Source organism: Hipposideros armiger, unplaced genomic scaffold, assembly GCF_001890085.2.
Source record: "Hipposideros armiger isolate ML-2016 unplaced genomic scaffold, ASM189008v1 scaffold_59, whole genome shotgun sequence".
NCBI classification, from domain to species: domain Eukaryota; kingdom Metazoa; phylum Chordata; class Mammalia; order Chiroptera; family Hipposideridae; genus Hipposideros; species Hipposideros armiger.
In genome coordinates this window covers 869,636-888,317 of record NW_017731409.1, presented here as the reverse complement: position 1 = coordinate 888,317, position 18,682 = coordinate 869,636, and the positions used below count along the sequence as shown (strand labels likewise).

Below are 18,682 nucleotides of genomic sequence, written 5' to 3'. Positions count from 1 at the left end.
GGGGTGGGGGGTGGAGGGGAGGTGTGCAGCTGGTCCTGCCCTCCCCCAGGCTGCCTGCCCTCTGACCCTGCCCTGCAGTGAGCGGGTCCTCAGACTCCCCCTAACCTGGAGCATAAACCTCTCTGAGGGTCAAGCCTCGAGCCCTCCCATTCCTTGTTGATGCCGAAGCTGGGAAGTAGCTTCCAAGGCAGGCACTGTTCAAATACTTCTCTTCTGGGACTGAAGTATCCATTTTCCCCTTCATGCTTACCCAGCCTGAAGGGGCTCATAGGACCCTCTTGTCCCCACTCATTCTGCTCCTGCAAGTCCTGCCAGCCCCCCAACAGCACCCTGGACAGCTGTGCCCCTCCTCCAGGAGGACTGGATAAGCAGCTATCCCACTGCCGGTCACGTCTCCAATCTGAGCCTCACTTCTTGGTCTCCCTTTGGCCCTACTTAAGGTCACTTGGGTGTCAGGTATCCGAGAGGTCCCTGTGCATGAGAACTGGTGTGATAGAGTTAGCAGGTCCCAGTGTGGTCACCCCACTTACCTCTCTGAGGCTCAGCCTCCTCACTTATAAAATTAGGGGCTCCCTCCCCTTCCTGCCTTGCAAGGAGTCTGCAAGAGCCGAGACTATGGAGATGGGCGAGTACTGTGAAGGACACTGTTTCTCTGTCCAGGCCCAGAATTAAGTGGCTGGGCGAGCGGGGGAGGCCCTGAGATTGCCCGATGGCACCGGAAGTGAGAATCCTGTGATGTGGGGAGCACCTCCTAATGACTATGCCCTCATTCTTTATAAAACTGCAGTGGGTGCCTACTTGTGCCAGGGGATGTGTAGATCATGTTGGTCACAGGGATGAAAGAAGGACATGGTCCAGCAATGCCCAGCTGAGGGGAGTGAGGCCAGCCCCTCCCAAGCGGTCAGAGACAAGAACACAAGTAGTAGGATGCTGTGAGTTTCAGAGGGACCGAAGGCCCTGTCCCATCCACTGCTCCTGACCTTTAGGCCAGGAACCGCTCTCTGCTGGGGACACATGGCCAGAAAAGCTGTTTCTCAGCCCCTCACCTCACAGCCCTGATTCCCAAGGGGAATCCAGGCCCCACAGTCCCCACCGTCTACCCTGTGTACATATCCCTTCTCTGCCCACCTCGTGTCCACCTGCAGCCCTGGCCCTGGCCCTGCAGCGGGGTGCAGCTCACCTCCCTTGTCCTGGAGGCTCAGATAAGAACATGGCTCCTCCCCCTCGGAGCTCTCTGGGCTCCATCCATGTAGTCATGAGCACTCCCCACTTCTTAGGGAGGTCAAGGTGGATATAGGACGAGGGGAGATGGATGCATGGGAGGTAAAGAGGAAGGAAATCAAAACTATACCTATCTTGCTATTTATTCTTCCCTGAGCCTTGAATCCTGGGTCTCGGCTTCTCATCTGTTCTAAGTGTTCCAAACCACACTCCGTCCTCCACCCACGCACTTCCAAAAGGTCCTACAGGAACAACCCTTCCCCCCTTGCCAAGCTTGGGGAAGGGGAGGCACCAGGAGGTGAAGGCACTGACCCGGGAGCCCCTTCATGGCTCTGATATGGGACTCAAGCGCCCCTACCACCCTGCTGGCCTCATTCGTCCTCTCTGCAGAGATGGTGGCCAGGTCCCACTACAGGGTGCAGGTAACTGGCTGCACAGTTACAGGCCAAGGCAGAAGCTTAGAGCTGCAGGGAGATCTTGTTTGAAGGAGTAAAAAAAACTCACCTTGCTAAGAACTCAAGCTCAAGTGCTTATAGGGAGCTGGTGGGGAAGCCCAGGTGGACCTCAGGTGAACTGAGATAAGAGCCCATTTATGGTGGCAGAGACCAGCTCCTCAGCCCCGACCCGCTGATACCACAATAGAAATTGAACCATGTCTGAAGAGAAGCTGGAAATGCAGATTTTTCTGTGGCGACTAAGCCAAATTTTAAATAAAATTTTGTTTTGTGCAGGCCAAAATGCAGCTGTGAGTGAGCTTCAGCTTGTGAGCCTCTGATCTAGACAGTAACTTCATGCCAAACTACAGAACAAGAGTGCGTCAGGAAGCATGAGCTTAAAGCTCATGTGGGGTTGGGTAGCCTCTTATGCAAGGGACACGCAGACTGTTTAAATGGGGGTGTGTCCTAGGTATATACAGAGCCATTTACATACGTATGCAATGAAGGTATGAGCATTGCTATTCTTAATCAGTTTTCTCATTGCCCTCTTTCCCCACCTCTCCCCCCAGAGATGGAGAAGAAAAGCCTCTTTCATCCAGCATTCAGTCATTGGCCTCTGCCTGGAGGCCACGCCCGCCCAGCTGGTGACCAGCAAGTGCCAGGCCGATGCCCCGGCCCAGCAATGGCAGCTGTTGCCGCACACATGACGGTAGCCCCAGGGCCTCCTGTACCTTTTGCATGAGACTTTGGGACTGGAAGGGGGTTAGGGTGGGGGAGTGTAAAGCGGGCCGTTTCCATCTCCTCATATTTCTGCCGGAATCATCAGTAAACACCCCTGCCACGAGACACCATTCTCCAAAGCTTGTACGTGGAGGGCTCAGGGAACATACCCCGATGCCCCGGCTGCCATCCTGGCCTCGCCCCAGGAGAGAAGGTCAGGATGCTGGACTGCTGCTGGGCAGAGACTGGGCAGGTGCCCTCACTCTTTGTCCCCTCCCTTTGCCTTCCTGGGGGCCCAGACAGTGGTTCAGGTGCCCTCCCCTTGTTGGCTGGGGAGAGCAAAGACAGAAGCCTACACAGGGGCCCCGCTGTGTCATGGGGCCTGCCCGTGGGATCGGGCGGCGCGGCTGGGGAGGCTGAGGCTGGGAAGCGATGGGCAGCCTGCAGGGCAGACAGAGAACCAAAAGGAGGCGAGAAGCTCAGTGGCCTGTCCCAGGCAGGTGCTGGGTTGGGTGTGGGAGGAATGGGACCTGGGGCAAAGAATAGGTGATTTGTAGGACATGGATAGAAGAACAGCAAAGCACCCAAAGAGTGGGTCTCTTCCTGGGGACCTAATCCTCCCATGCTGCACTGTGCCTCTGGTCCTGTGCTCTGGTCCCCAAGTTCTTAGCAAGAGGCTGCAGGGCAATCTTCAGTGGCAGCCTTGGGACAGTTTATTAAACAGACCCCACTTCTGTTTGGCCATGTGTCAGGTCAAGGCCTCTCCCTTGGGCCTTAATGACCTGCTGGTGCCCTGTCCCCCCTGCCTGGGCCTGCCTTGAGTACCCCACAAGGGCAGGCAGCCACCATCCACCACTGAGCAGACCCCCTCGTTCCCAGTTTTTGACACCTGCTTTCTCAAAAGCCTTTGCCTCTGTAAATACAGCATTATGGAGTTAGGGTGGCCAGTAAGAATGGGACCTCCTTTCTGGAGCATTGACACTCCCTAAGTCATTAGGGACTAAGTCATCCAGGCTAAGCCCATCCTCACCTCTCCCCACTACAGGAGGGTCAGTCACGACCGTGGATGGGAGGCAAGCTGGTGGCTTCTGTTCGTGTAGAGAGCTCCCAGTTCCTCCTCACAGGCAGTGGGCCTCTTTCCCCCTACCCCATGGTCTGGTCTTGGAACCACTTCTGTTATTCCCCATATTCCTCTTTCCCCACCCCACTGGCTCAAGCAGTGTGATCTGGGGCAAAAGACTGGTGGTACCAGGACCTCTGAGGGTCCTCCTCCCACAAAGCAAACCAGCTCGGGACCCCTAGGGAGCTCATGGATTCCAAAGGGCCTAGGAATCTCCTGAAATTGTTCCCCAAATAGTGTGTATATATATATATACACACTATATGCATTTTCCTGGGGAGTGGGTCCTTGGATTTCCCCAGCTTCTTACAGAGGTCCCCGATCCCCAAAGGGTCTGGATTGGAGCTACCTACCATCCACCTGAGCTGCCATGCCCTATCTCCCTCCCTGGTGTGCCTAAACTGCTGTCGCCTGCGTCCTCTATGCAGCCCCTGGGACCAGAAGCCAAGGGTCTACTCTGTAGGTCCGCAGCACCTACTCTGGAGGGCTCTCGGTGGTTTCCTCAGCTCCTGGCTCCCCGGCGTCCTCTCAGCAGTGCTCCTGTGCCTCAGTGGGCACCCTGTGGGCTCACCAGCATGGGGGCCACACTCCTCCTGGCCTCTGCTGTGATGTTTCACCCACCGTCATCTCCATTGTGCGTGTCCACCCCGGTGGGCAGCGTGGGCCTTTGGAGATGGGGAGTGAAGGCTTGTCTCGTTGAATGTAAGAGGGCTGTTGCTCAGAGAGCCGTAGCGGCTCCCTCCTTCCTCATGGTCGGACCAGGCTCAGCACTTGTCAGCCATCATTTGTGGGACTCAGCCCTGTTCTGGTTTTGCTTTTCCTCTTCTTGACCAAAGCATGTGCCACTAGCTGTCCCTGAGGACTTTGTCTATATGAAACACACACTTGGAATAAAACCACTTCTCACATGTACATGTGCATCAGCGCCTTCCTTTCTAATGCCAGAGTCAAGCCCTTCAGCACCACCCTCCGCTGCCCCATAAGGAAGCCAGAGCCTCTATTCTGTAAAAGTGAAACTGAACACACTTAAGTCTAACTCCCTCCTGCATGTGATAGCTTGTCCCTTGGCCTACACGCCCCATGGTACCCCAGGGACTCCTAGACGACAGGCTGGCTGCTCTGGGGGGAGCCTGCAGGTGGCTTTGCTGCTGGGCAGGCTGGGCAGCCGGGCTCCGGTGACCTCACTGAGGGACACTAGGAGTTTCGAAATGGAACCTAAGGGGCTTCTCCAAGTGTTTGCCTTTGGGCCCCTCTGAACTACCCTTCCCCTCTACCGTACAAGAAGGCAGTGGTAAAAATGCAGGGGGGACCATCTTCCTGGGTAGAAACAGCAAAATCATTCCAGAAAGAGTCCTACCAGCCTAGTCTAGTTTGATCGAGTAACAGATGCTCTGCTTAATGCTTCCATGGAAACCAATGGAAAGCCCCTGCCATTTCTGTGATCAGAAGCTGAACCTACCCAGGTAAAAATAAACACTTCAGTGCATCTATGAACTGTAGTGGGCAGGCCCGTGTGAGACTAAAACCTCCTGAACGCAGTCATTTCCGTCTCCCTCCCCACCTTGTCTCAGGGCTGCTCATCTGGATTCCCCAGAACTTATGACCAGCAGGCCTGAGGGGCCTGGAGCAAGCCCTGGCTGGTGACAGTTCCAAGCACACAGCGTGGCTGCAGATCCAGCTTGGACTAAGCTGGACAAAGGTGACAATTAAATGCAGAACACTCAGCTGCAGTGTCTGTCCATCCGTCCATCCTCTCAAAGAGCACAGCCCACTGCCCACCGCCTTCTTGGGCCTCCCTGTTGGCCCGGTTTCCACTTTCCGTTTATCTTCACTCCCACCTTGGAGGGCTCTGGTGCTGCTTCTCCTGAGGTGTGCTCTCTCTTGCCCTCCTTCAAACCTACCTCTCCCACGCCCATTCTCTCTCCCACCCCCTTTTTTTTTCTGGCAACCAAGGGTGTTCGCCTTTAGCCAGCTCCTGGATGATTCAGCAAACACCCTCTAGTTGGCCAGTAACAACAGGCCTTACATAACCCAGCAGAAGAGAGAATCTCCCAGAATACACCGGGGTGGGGAGGGCAGGAGGGACCCTGAATAGAGGCTCATTCCTCCATCTCTGGGCCTCTGTGACTTGGCTTCAATTTTCACAAAGGCTCTCCCCTTGGCCCCTCCGTCTGCCCATTTGCAGTTGGGAGAAATAACCCCGGCAACATCACCGTCCTCTGAGAGGCCTGGCACCCCCAGGCCTGTGGAGTATCTTTCAGCACTGAATAGGGAGGGTGTGGTCCTCTCCCACCAGGGGAATAGGAAAGGAAACCTGGAAAGGAAAGGCTGGAGTTCATAATGTCCACAGCTTCATTTCCGACAATGTTCTCAATGGCTATGGTATTTCTGTGTCCCCTGTGCTGCTCTGAGTCAGTTTCCACCAGAAGGAGGGAGGGGGGCCAGGCAGCTTCACTCATCTCGAGAGATCTTCACTGCCAGGCACTTAACAAAGGCCTGAGGTGGAACGGGGAGGGCCCTATCCGGGGAGGGCCCTATCCCTTGGTCTGCAACCAGACTGAGTAACCCAGTGGGACTGAGGCCCCAGAGCCACCTGAGGACAGCCCTTGGCTATGGAATTCAATCCTATGGAGTGCGGGAAGAGGATCATAGGAGTATGGACTCCAGACACCTCATCAGCGAGGTCCATCCCACTCTGCCACTTCCTGGCTGTGTGGTCTTGAGTAAGTTATCACATCTCTCAGCTTGGTTTCCTCACCTGTAAGATGGGGGTACTCGCAGTCCTAAAAGGTTTTTGTGAGGAATAATTTATTTAATGACTGCAAAGCACCCGGTCCTTAATGCCCAGTAAATAAACATCATTGCTATTGTGTTGTTTGTTCAGTTGGGTTTTTTGGTTGTTTTTTCTTTATTTTCATTGCTATCGTTAATAAACATTTTCTGAGTGCCTGTCCCATAGTAGGCATTTTGCTAAGGGTGATGACACAAATGTAAACAAGACAGAAATTGTCCTTGCCCTTAAGAACGAATATTCTAGCAGGGGAAATGGACAAATGAGCGGGCAACCATAATACCACACGATAGAAGCTACAGAGAAGGCAGGGGCTATGGGAGCAGCAAGGAGGGGCCTCTCCTTGTGGCCTGGGGGCCAGGGAGTCCTGCTGCTTCCAAAACAGCTCATTGCCATTCTGGGCAATGCCTGCCTCGGTCTGGGGTAAATGGCGGGCTGGGTGAGGCCTGGGAGCAGTGTGGCAGGTCACTGCTGTGTGGCCTGGGCTTTATACCCCAGTGCACACAGCATCGTGGTGATGTAGACCAGTCTGTGATCACAGAAGAATTCTTGAAGGAAGCTATGGGAGCCATTTAAACCCAAGCAGACATGCCCTCTGCTTCTTGAGCCAGTGAGCTTTCCTCCAGGCCCAGTTTCCTTTGTTTGGAGAACGCAAAAGAAGGGGTGGCACTACATGGCCTGGGAAACCCAGTGATTCTGATCTAAAGAGAATGAACACAAATGCCCAGGAGGCTCTCCTTCCAGGCTCAGGTTACCTCTGTCCCCCTTCAAATCATTTGAAAACTAGGCCTATCTTTCAACAATTTTCAAATAAGTGTCTCTTGGGGTGCATCCAGATAACCTGCTGTAATCACTTGGGTTGCTTGTGAGCATGTGTTTCTGTGCTCCCACCCAGACCTGCTGACTCCAAATTTCTGTATGTGTGACGAGTGGCCTGGGTGATACGGGTGTACATTGAGTCTGCAACCCTCTGAAAGTAGGGGGGCTTGGAAGCCATGCAGGGGAGAGTCAGGATGGGCCCAGGCTCTGGAACCAGTGTGCCGACCCTCAACCTCACTGTGAGAGGGAGAAGCCAAGGGGAAGGAAAGCACCCCTGTTCTCTTCACTCCACTTCCTCTGGGGGCCAGATGAATGTGTGGACCAGATCTAGGAGCCAGAGGTAGAGCCAGAAATAGCACCTGAGGAGAGCAGTGTTGAAATGTCCCCAGCTAGGAAACCCCCAGTTGGACAGGAAACCAGGGCTGGCAGGAGAGTCTGAGGTTCTGGGTCCACAAACAGGAGGGAAGAGCCTCCAGAGGTGGCTGCTTAGGGTCTCCCTGATAGGGCCTCTGGCAGGCAACCTGCTGAAGTGCGCTGGCCCGCACCCCACAGCCCTCGTGGGCAGCTGCACAGCTCCAGCTTCCTCCGCTTACAATGGCAAGGGCTGCCCTTGCCCCAGGATGACTCTGCTCTCCACAGCTTTGTTCTCCATGGGAGTGGGAGAGTAGGGGTTACGGTTAAATCAGGTCACAGTAAGTGGTAAGGGGCAGCAGGTGGGGCAGGAGAATGGCGTGGGGTGGGGCCTTTCTCCTGGGTGTGTGCTCACGTCCTGCAGCTGCCAGATGGACCTCTTTCATTCTGATAGATGCTGGGAAGGTGAGCAGGTGCTGGGAAGGTGAGCAGGTGCTGGGCAGTAGTTGGAGCTCCTCAGGGATGCCCCTCATGTATCATGCAGGTTCTTACACTCATCGCTATGAACATCATCAAGTCCATGATGATGAGCTGAGCACCTACCCCACAGAGGACATGGAATGGGCTCAGAGGAGCCCTGTCAACAACCAAGGGTCAAGGCCATTCATCGCTGGACACCATAGAGCCAGGCCAGCTTCAGCTCCCGCCCTCTGTTCTTCACCCTGCAGTTCAGCCAAACTGACCTGAGTCCTGTTTCTGGAAGTTGCTTTCTTCCTTCTCTTGTTTGTGCTTTTGCTCTTCCTTCTGCCCTCTACCTTCTCATCTCTGTGCTGCTTCCATAAGGAAACCTTCCCTGATCTCCCACCTGTCTGAAAGCATCTCTCCGGATTATTTATTTAGCGTTTTGAGTGTTCCTCGTCAGCCACAGTGAGCACATTCCTCCTCCTTATGCAGTGATGTGGATTTGTCTTCTCTAGTCCTTATTTGTCTTTTCTGTTTCCTGTTGGACGGTAGCTCCTTGTTAACAGGACCTATGTCTGCTCCAGCTTTATACTTCTTACAGCCGCAGCACAGAGCCTGGTTCTCAGACTCACAGTAATTGTTGGCTTGTTGAATGAATGAAAAGATTCTAGCTGGGATTTTTTTATATATAGCGATAAAGCATCTTTTGCATTTAGGAATCAATTGCATTCAGAAAGCACTCAATCTATATTTGTTCATTTTCCTCTCACTTCTTCTTAAAAGCTTGGTATCTTCACAACTCCACCCTTCCTACTTATTTGTTGTCTCTAAGCCCTCAACAGTCATGCATTGGTGATGCTGAGAGCTGACACGGATTGAGCATTTCCTGCGTACTCAGAACTTCATACCATGTGCATTCTCTCATTCTCTCCAACACCCCCCATGAGGTAGGTTCTGGTGTGCCCACTTTATGGGTGAGAGAGTGGAGAGAAGAAACTTGCCCAAGGACAAATAGCAAGGTTTAAACTCAGTCCCACAGAAGTGGTTGGTGGTTCTCAAAATGTGGTCAGACCAGCAACATCAGCATCACCTGGGAACTTACTAGAAATGCAAACTCTTGGGTCTCACCCAGACGTACTGAAACAGAAACTCGGGGGTCAGGGCTCAGCTATCTGAGTTTAAAAAGTCCCCAGGGCTAGGGGATTCTGATGCACACTCAAGTTTGAGAGCCACTGGTTTGGTGATGGAGGTGGGTCCTGGCCCCTGGACTGCAGGGCATGAATCACCTCTGGGCCAGAGGCTCAGAGAAGACGCTGTGCGCTGCAGGCCTTGCCTCTCCGAAGCAGGCTGCCTCCATGCTCTGGACTGTGTTGGATCCCTCCAGGGCAGAGGAGAGCGGGCACGACGCTGGGCGGGCCAAGTTTTGCCATTGAGCCAGATGCCACATGACACCCTTGCTTTGTGATTTATGAGTTTCTCTCCCAACATCAGCCACATATGGCTGACTTCATTATAGAAGAGCTTCCACCCTAGAAGATTCATTAATTAAAGAATCAGTGCTGCACCTCACAGCCCTCTGGACGGACATACATTACCATGATTACATAGCTAAATCCTTTCCATAGATCGATCATCTGAGAGATGACACTCACAGCCAGTACTATCACTTATTCACCAGTCATTGAGGTTCGCACATTTTGACTTCTTTAATCCTTATAACCACTCTATTAAGTAAGTATTTTCATTAAAACCCCATTTACAAACAAGTAAATTGAAACCTAGAGAGGTTAACACACTTGCCCAAGATTCCCCAGCTAGTAGGAGACAGTCAGGATTTCAAATCATGAAGTCTGACCCAGGGACCATGCCCCTGAATGATCTGGCCCCACAGGCCAAGGGCTGCTTTGCCGCGTTGTCTGCTTTCTCCCACATCCTGGCCAGGATTCTTGTTTTCCAAATGTCTTTCTGGCATTAAGGTTCTCTGTTCTGCATTATTTCTCCCCAGAGGCTAGTTTTGTGCATGTTCAAGTGGAATCAAGAGGTGATTTGGCTTTGTCCACTGAGGTGGGGACTTGAGGGTGCTTCGTGGAGCCGGCTGGTTTCATCCAGTTTTCACCAGGCACCTGGGGTTTTTGCATGCTCATCAAGCAGCTGGGCTTATTTTAAATTTATTATAACCAAATTTATCCATCCCAGTTATTTCTTGGCTGCTTTACTGTGTGACAGCAGGGGTGGGAGCTCTGGCCTTGCAGTGAGAGAACAGTCGCTCCCAGCCCAGCCATTTATAAGCAGGGTGACCTTCAGCAAGTCCCTGTGGCTTCCCAAGCCTCAGTGTCCTCACCTGAGATCTGGGGGTGATGTGAGGGCAGATCCAGGCCTTGTGAATGGGAAAGCCTGTGCAGCGGTCCGGGAGTATTTCTCTGACCCTGGGGCAGGCCAGAGCTGCTAGACCTGAGCTAAGGACATTCTCCAGCCACCAGGGCAAGGCCTCACAGCTCAGACATGGGGACCCCAGGGCATGGTAAGCCCACTAGCAAGGAAGAGGTGGACAGTCCAGGCATCCTCCTTTGATCCTGAGCTGGAGAAGGCTGATCTGGCTTTGGAACCTTTTTTGGTAGCACTTGTTTTACCTTTGAGAAGCAAGAAATTAGATTCAGCAGAGGTCTTGATGTTCTAATAAGGCTTTGAAGATCTTCAAGACTACTTGGGAGGGCCAAGATGGGGGCCAGGGGGGAGGGTTATGAGGCAGGAAGAGTGGTTCCTTCCGGTATCTTCAGAGCAGAGCTGCCCCTCTCATCTGTATCCCCTGCCTGACCTGGATTAGCACTCACTGGGCCTGTCCATGGAGCAGAGGAGAAGGGGGCTGTGATGACTGCCCGAGGCCAGTGGCCTCTGTCTGTGGAGGCCGCATCGGGCACAGCCTTGCTACTGTCAGGAGGCCTGATGGAGGATGACAAAGCCAAACTGTTGAGAAAACCCTACAGATATTTATCAATGACACAAGAACGCTGTGGTTGGGAGGCTCTTCTCAGCCCAGGGTTCTGCCTGGCAGGGCAGAAAGCAGGGGCTGTGGAGCCAAACCGAGAGCTGAAGCATGGCTTTTTCTCTTACTAGCTGGGCAACCTGTGTCAAGTTACTTCACTTTTCCGAACCTCAGTTCCCTCCTTAGTAAAACCGGGATAATACTGCCTACTTCTTAGGGATGCTGTGAGATTTGAATGAGATGGCATTTGTGAACAGGCTGGAATAAAGAAAAGGGGATATAGTGCCCAAAGGAATGCCCAGGCTTTGATAGAGTATTTATCTTGTTTGCAGCTGACCACCAGAGCTTGACACAGAGGATGTGGTCAATCAGTGTTTGTGAAAGAAAGAAAGGAAGGAAGGAAGGAAGGAAGGAAGGAAGGAAGGAAGGNAGGAAGGAAGGAAGGAAGGAAGGAAGGAAGGAAGGAAGGAAGGAAGGAAGGGAAAGAAAGTAAGAGAGAAAGAAAGAACCAGTGTAGCTCTGCGTGAGGCAAACAAGCTCTCTGGGAAGGTTTGACTCCAACCCCAGCCCCAGCCCTGGCCCAGGGTCCCCAGAACTCCAAAAAGGGATATGTTTTCAAAATAGGTACGTCAGGCTTGTTAACTTTGCAGACAGAGGAGTCCTGGCAGGCATGGGTCTGAGAGATGGACAAATGGGTATAATTCATGGGCAAGAATGCCCAGGGCTTCCCTCAGATTACCCACCTCCATCCCTAGCCACTGGGTGAGGGGCTTGCCTTGGGGTTCCCTGAGTGCCCATACTTCCCCCCTTTACCTCGAATCAGGGCTGTACTGGAATTGCCTGTACTTTTCTACACTCCCACTAGACTGCAAACTGCATGAAGACAAGGACGTGTCCACAACACCTAGTGCTATGCCTAGTTCATGGTAGGTACTCACTGAATGTGTGGTGAGTGAATGAATGAGTACAACAAAACTGCTGTCCTCTCTCTGTTCTTGGAATGCAGGGTATGGGATGCATGTCAGTTTGTTCTCAAGCTTTTTCTAATCTGGCTGTTGATTTGGGGTTTCAAAGAATCAGGTGAGGTTTGACCAGTAAAATTTCCTTTTCATCAGGCACAGGAGAGCCAGCATTTGCAAGTTAATGCCAAATCAGTGCCTGATTAAACAGACAATGAATGTGAAAAACGAAAATTACACGGCAGACATGATGCAGCTAATACAGATGGAGATGCACCTACCTTGTGAGCAAACTGCTTTCATACTAATGCATTTGTTAAATTCGGGCTAAGGCATGAGAACCTGCGGCTTTGGGGTTATCTGTGGTTTTAGTATAAACTGGCAGCAAAGAGACTGATGAAGGCTTCTCTGTGGTCCAAGCAGTAGTCTTCTTGAAGCTTTTGCCCAGGGCTGCGTCTCCACTCAGGATAGATGTCTGTAGTTTATTTACATACATATTGCAAACACCTACAGTCTTCAGCTGAAGCAACTTTTGAGGAGAATGTTATTGCGTCCTTGAAGGCTGTATTTCCTAGGTTTTTCTCAGTCTTCTTCTCATTTAGCAGCCACTCACATCAACACAGATTTTCCTCCCCAGGAGTGTCTACAGGAGAGTGGAACCAGCCAAAGGAAGGGACAGCAAAGAAGGGAGTAGGTGGCTGGGCACTCGAACTCACTTTTCAGGACTCCCAGAACCGGATGTAAGTGTTTTAACTATTATTTTGTTTAATTCTCAGGCTAACTCCATGGGGTCGACACTATTATCATCTCCATTTGTAATGAGGAAATCAAGGTTAGGAGATGTTGTGAGCTGCTCAAGGTCACACAGCTAGGAAATGGCAGGGCCTGAACTCCAAGGATGTCTGGCTCCCAGAAATATATTCTTGAGCTATTCTATCTCTGTAAATCACTTACTCTTTACATAGTTTAAATATGTAATGCAGTCCTATTAAAATTATTAAACAAGAGTGTGCAGGCTCTACTGACTTGTCCCTACACTGCTTTCAAATCTGAATGTGCTGAGATTTCTGGAGTCATCATCAGGACAGGGCTGCGTACAAAATTTGTGGGGTTTAGTGGAAAATGAGAAAATGGGTCACCTAATTCATAAACAACTAAGAATTTAAAAAATGATGATAGCAGTGTGGGGCCCTTCTAAGCACAGGTTACATGGCCCTGAAACCGCCCCTGAGTTGGAGTTCTTGGTGGAAACATGTCTGCTTTGTCTGGGTGCCTGGCATTGGGTCTGGCACATGACATATTAATAAACTGTTGGCTAATTAAATGAACTGGTACAATAAATATTCATTTACTATTACATACCAAGCAGTGTTCCAGGCACAGGGGATATCAGCAGTAAATGATACATACAAGGTCCCTGAGCCCACGGGAGCACGTATTCCAGAGGGACAGAAAAACACAGGGCACAGCTACCAGGAGGTAGGGATCATTGGGGGTCATCTTAGGGGCTGCCTACCGCACAGATCCCACCTCTTTCTTAGGTCAGGTGACCCAAGGACACATTTCCAACCAGAACATTTCTTTGGGATTTGTGAACTCAACTAGAAAGAAGGAATCTTTTGAAAATGGTAAAGCTTGAAGACTCTGGACAGCCATATTCCCCAGCAAGTGGAGGAACCTGGTCCATGGGATGAATGAAGCTGACACTTAAAGGGAAGCACAGACCAGAAGTGGTAGGCATGCCTGACTGTCTGTATTTCTGGTTCCACTTGACCCTGAGATTCACCTGTGTTCTGGCCATTCCTGTAGTTTGGTTACATGAGTCATTGGCCACACCCCCTCTATTGTTGCCTAAACTAATTCAAGGTGCGTTTCTGTCATTTGTATTATAACAAGAGAATGACAACCAACTAACTGATCCAGAGTCTCACACTGAGGCAGTCAAGTCAGTTAGGGAACTACAGCCGTAATTCAGGTGAGAACTAACGAATGAGGGCCTGAACTAGGGTACTGGGAATGGTGATTAGGGCCCAAACAGGAGAATATATAAGGCAGGGATCACTGCAGAATCGTCTTATTCACCATTGTATCCCCAGAGGTTAACACTGTGCCTGGCACATAGTAAAGTGCTCAGTAAATATTTATGGAATGAATGATTACACAAATGAATGAAGGCAGGAAGACAAAAGTAAGACCAGCTGACCAATAGGAAATGGAAAATGAGAGAGGGAGCAATACAACCTTGCTGGCTAGCTGGCTGGCAGCCCTATTCAGGATAGGAAGAGCTGCTTTGGATGGGGGTCAGTGGGTGAGGGTCCATCACTCTGGGTGATGAATTCAGCTTTGAACTACTGGCATGTGTTTTCCAGACGAATAGCTGGTCTTCGGGAACACAGGTGTTAACCCATCTACTCCACAAGCATTCCTGTCCTTGGCCTCCTTAGCTCTGACCACATAACAACTGCGTGCACTCAAAGCCTATTTCTGCGCTAGAGAAAGACCTAATTTTGCAAATAGGCGATGATCGCAACTGCCCAGGGGACTGGTGGTCCTTGATTAGGAACAGTCTAAAGTTAGCATAACAAAATCAGCTGTCAAGAGTCAGCCTAATGAGTCCTCCTGACTCCCGGCACAGTTCTCTAGGGTCCCCTGTATGACAGCTTCCTTCCCAACAAGACTGGGAACAATTATGGAGATGAGTTGAGAAGCTTGAAATTGGGTATTCGGAAGACATATTTGCTTGTCTCCTTTGGGGATGCCTACACTGAGGCTGGGCAGAGATGGCAGTCTTAAAAACTAGCACTGTGAAGCTGTCAGCGGTGGGAAACGTCCCTTTACTTTGGCATTCTATGTCCAGTCAGAAGCAGTCTAGGGAGATGGTTAAGCAAAGATTGTTAAATTCCACCAGAATTCAGTTTGAAGTGCTGACTGGGTTTACATCCCTGGGCGGAAGCTCATTAGCATGTGTCAGGAATGCAGCTTCTGTGCCTCCGCACATCCCCTGCTGCTCCAGGCTTGCAGAATGCCAGCCTCTACAACTAGCTCCATCCACTTCCTTTCGAGTTCCTCCAAGTTCCTCCTGCCCAAGTGGCTACACAGTACAGAGCAAAGCCTTCTTTTGGGACCCAAATATGTCCTGCTTTGAGAATGACTCATTCCCTCTTCTGAGCTCAGGTTTTTGGGAGGGAGCTGGGCAGAGCATCTGGGTTGAATGGAGTAGTGAACACGAGGTGCTGTGAACAGTGAAGCGCTACAGAGGGGAAAGGGTTGAGTGCTCACTGACTGAGAGCTGCCGAAACGATCCTATTGGCTTCAGCACGACAGCGGTGCAGCAGTCAAGACAGGATTATAACTACATCATCCATCCTTTCTTTAACTTTTCATTATGGAAAATTTCAAGCAAATGAAAAAGCAAAGAGATTAATACCTACCACCCAGCTTCAACAATTATCAGTTTATGGCTAATCTTGTTTCATCTACATTCTTCCATTGGGTTATTTTGAAACAAATCACAGATATTATGTCATTTTATCTGTAAATATTTCAGTACATAACTCTAAAAGATAAAATAATAACCACAATACCATTATTGAACCTAAAACATTTCACAATAATTCCTTAATACTGATGGCATCTTATGCTGGAGGCTGGAGGTGGCTCCTGATTACTCCCTTCTCTTTTACCCGTGATCTCTAACAGGAACAATGTGTCAAATGCAAAGGATCAAGGGAAGGCAAGATTATGCCCCCACCAGGATCGTCACTCATGTGCTTAGCAACTTTAGTATGTTCAAAACCTTTCTGGAAGTAATCTAGAGAAGTTAAAAAAAACACACCAAAAACCAAAAATCAGCAACTCTCACTTTTTTTTTTTTTTTTTTAAAGATTTTCATTGGGGAATTGAGGGGATGGGAACAGCGCCGGGGAACCGGGGGAAGGGGAACAGACAAGTCGCCGTCCCTCCGCTCCTCAGTCCAGCCGTGGAGGACGCCGTCCCACCGGCCCAAGTTGGCACCACCATTGCGCTCCTCCCAGGGAGGCAGATCAGTTGCCGGCCCCTGGACGGCCACTCACCACGGCCGCTGGCCACACACGGCAGCCCACGGCAACCCACCGCCACAGGGGCTGCAGCCCATGCCGTCGCCGGCAACCCACAGCAGCCCAGCTCCAGGTGGAGCCGCCGCCCAGCATCTCAGCTGTAGAAGGCAGCGCCACCGGCCCCGACATGTGGGATCCGAACCGGGGCCCTCCGGCATCCCAGGCCAGCCCCCAACCATCGCGCCACTCGGCCGGCCCAACTCTCACCATTTTAATGATGTTTTGGCACTGCCCAGTGTTACAAGGACGGCCCATTAGAGAACTGAGAAGTGATGGGAGGTGAAGATTCCTTGTCTGATGAGCTGGTGGCAGGACTGGGTGGGGTCCTAGGCCTCTGCTAAGGGGCAGAGGTAACTTCATGGTGACGTGAATTTTTTAGACTTCTTGTAGTGTTGTTTTAATGACGGTATTAAATGTTTTGGGGAAATATTTTATTAAAGTATACATATATATATATATATATAAAAGTACACAAAAGATTAAAGTTTATTTATTTTATAATAATTATCACTTACTGAGCTCTACGTTTGTGCTGAGGATTAAATTAAACACTGAAAATGAGGTGTGAACAGCCCGACTGCTATTGGGGCAGCCAGTCATGAGTGCTTACCATGGGAAATCATCTTCATGGATGAGCAGGACGGGAAGGGCATCTCCATGAGGAGTGGCCTGGGCTGGGGAGTCAAGAGGACCAAGTAGGGGGAGATGTCTAAGCAGAAGGCGGCTGGGTAGGGTGAGGAGGCTGTCCGTGTAGGGGACCCTCCTGTCTACGGTTTTCAGGACAGCATGCTCGATGTTGAGCACCAACACTCATGGTTGGGTGGTCCATTGAAGTGGTGATACAGAATCTTTTATGAAAACTGTATAATCCCAATATCTAGGCTGGTCAGTTGCAGGAATTACTGGGCAATATTACAGAGATGGTCGCTGTTCACATACAAGTCACCTAGGCCTCAAATACTCTGTTGTGTAAGTAGTGATAAATAGCCTTTTCCAGGAAGAAAAGATGTGACTTCTCAATCCCAGTACTTGAATAGACCCAGAGAGCCTGGCTCAGAGATGCCAAGTGGGGTATCAAGGCTTTTGACCTTAAGTCCCTTAGAGCTGCATCAGGACTTCATGCTAATGAACGTTTGCCCTCGACAGGCTTCTCTTAGTACTGGTACCTTCAAATCTTTTCATAACACTTTTCTGAAGGGAATATTAAGGACGGGCACACACACTCCTACTACCCCCCCCCCCCCACAACTGCAACCTCCCATTGGGATTTGCTTAATAACAGAAGAGCATTATGGTGATCCTTCCAGGAATAGCTTCATAGGTGGAAGGAAATGGGGTGACTATGGTTCTAACAGGCAGCTAGGCTCACTGATAGCATCAAGGACAAAACAATCTCTGGAAGGGCCAGGGCCATTGGAGAAGAGACCCAGCACTGTTGGGTGCTCTTCAAACTGTTTACCCCGAGCAGGTACTAAAAGAATCAACCATACTCTTTTTTTCAGACTAGAGGGGCAAAATAGGCGGCCAAGCCTGGGGGTTGGGTGTCCTGGAACACAGCAGGTACTCCACAACCAATGCAAGTAGGTGAAGGTAGGCGTTGGCATTACCATGGCAACCCCTCCAGCCTCAGTCTTCCATGGAAGAATCCACGATCTATCCCATTTCTCTTAAATTACAGTCCAGACACCTTAAATTCAAACATCTGTTGACAAAGATACAGCGCCTGTCTCAGTTAAGTGATGTAATCTGTCCTCATTAGCCTTCTCCCTGGTCTCTTGAAAAGTATGAATTACCTCTGGCACAGAAGAGGCTTTTACACCAAGCTCTTCGCAATATGTCTCAAATTGCACGTCCAGTTAAAGCACATTATTACCAAAAATGAGTGTGCTAGGTAAATTGACACAGGATCTCTAAGTGTCCTCATGACTTCAGTCTCTCAGTCCCTCCTTACCTCTTAGCCCATTCCTCACTTGGCTTTGTGTCCAGCCTAGTGCTTGGTTAGCCTTTTGTATCCTGCTTGTTGCCTATGATTTCTGGCCACCCTCACACTCTCTTCACCCCAGCATTCCCTCCCATGACAATTTTACATTGCTCCTTGTACTACAGTTATGCTCTTCTCTACCCTCTACTAGATGGTGAGATCCATACTGCCTAAGATCATTCTTTGTTCATTTTTGTAGTCAATTAGGTACCTTGTAATGTTAACCTTGCAGATTCAATCACTGTTTACTGCACATTTGATAATACCAGGTACTTTCCTACATGTTCTCTCATGGGAAGCAGTATGGTATAGGATATTCTACTACTCAAAGTATGGACACCTGGAACTTGGCTAAAAATGCAGAATGTGAGGGTCCACTTCAAACCTAAATCTGCATTTTAGCAAAAACCGAGGTGTACAACATTCAGAATGAGAAGTAATGGTTTGATACACATCAGAATCTCCTGAAAAGCTTTTTATGTATTTTGAAGTTCTGTTATTGGGCGCATATACATTTACGTCTCAGTAAATTCATCCTTTTATGATTATAAAATGTCCCTTTTTGTCCCTGGTAACAGTCTTCATCATGAAGTCTTTATCTGATACTAAGTATAGCCACTTCAGCTTCTTATGATTAATGTTTACTGTTTGCATGTTTTTCCCCATCCTTTTGCTTTTAACCTATGTGTCTTTATAAAGAGGGTTTAGCATATAATTGTGTCTTGCTTTATTAATCCAGTC

The 18,682-nt window shown here is 50.1% G+C and overlaps 1 protein-coding gene across 3 annotated transcripts in view; it reads left to right on the top strand.

The window, feature by feature from the left end:
- GALNT16 (polypeptide N-acetylgalactosaminyltransferase 16) overlaps window positions 1-11,751 on the top strand; it is a 92,051-nt gene extending 80,300 nt beyond the window's left edge. For 2 of the 3 annotated variants that reach the window (XM_019641390.1, XM_019641388.1), the window contains one exon: window positions 2,228-4,410. In XM_019641390.1, the coding sequence (XP_019496935.1) occupies window positions 2,228-2,365 (138 nt within the window). In that variant the 3' untranslated portion in view covers window positions 2,366-4,410. Of the gene's footprint in view, window positions 1-2,227; window positions 4,411-11,727 lie in introns of those variants that run through there. The other variant, XM_019641391.1, reaches the window with a different exon arrangement.
- Window positions 11,752-18,682: the final 6,931 nt, after the last annotated feature.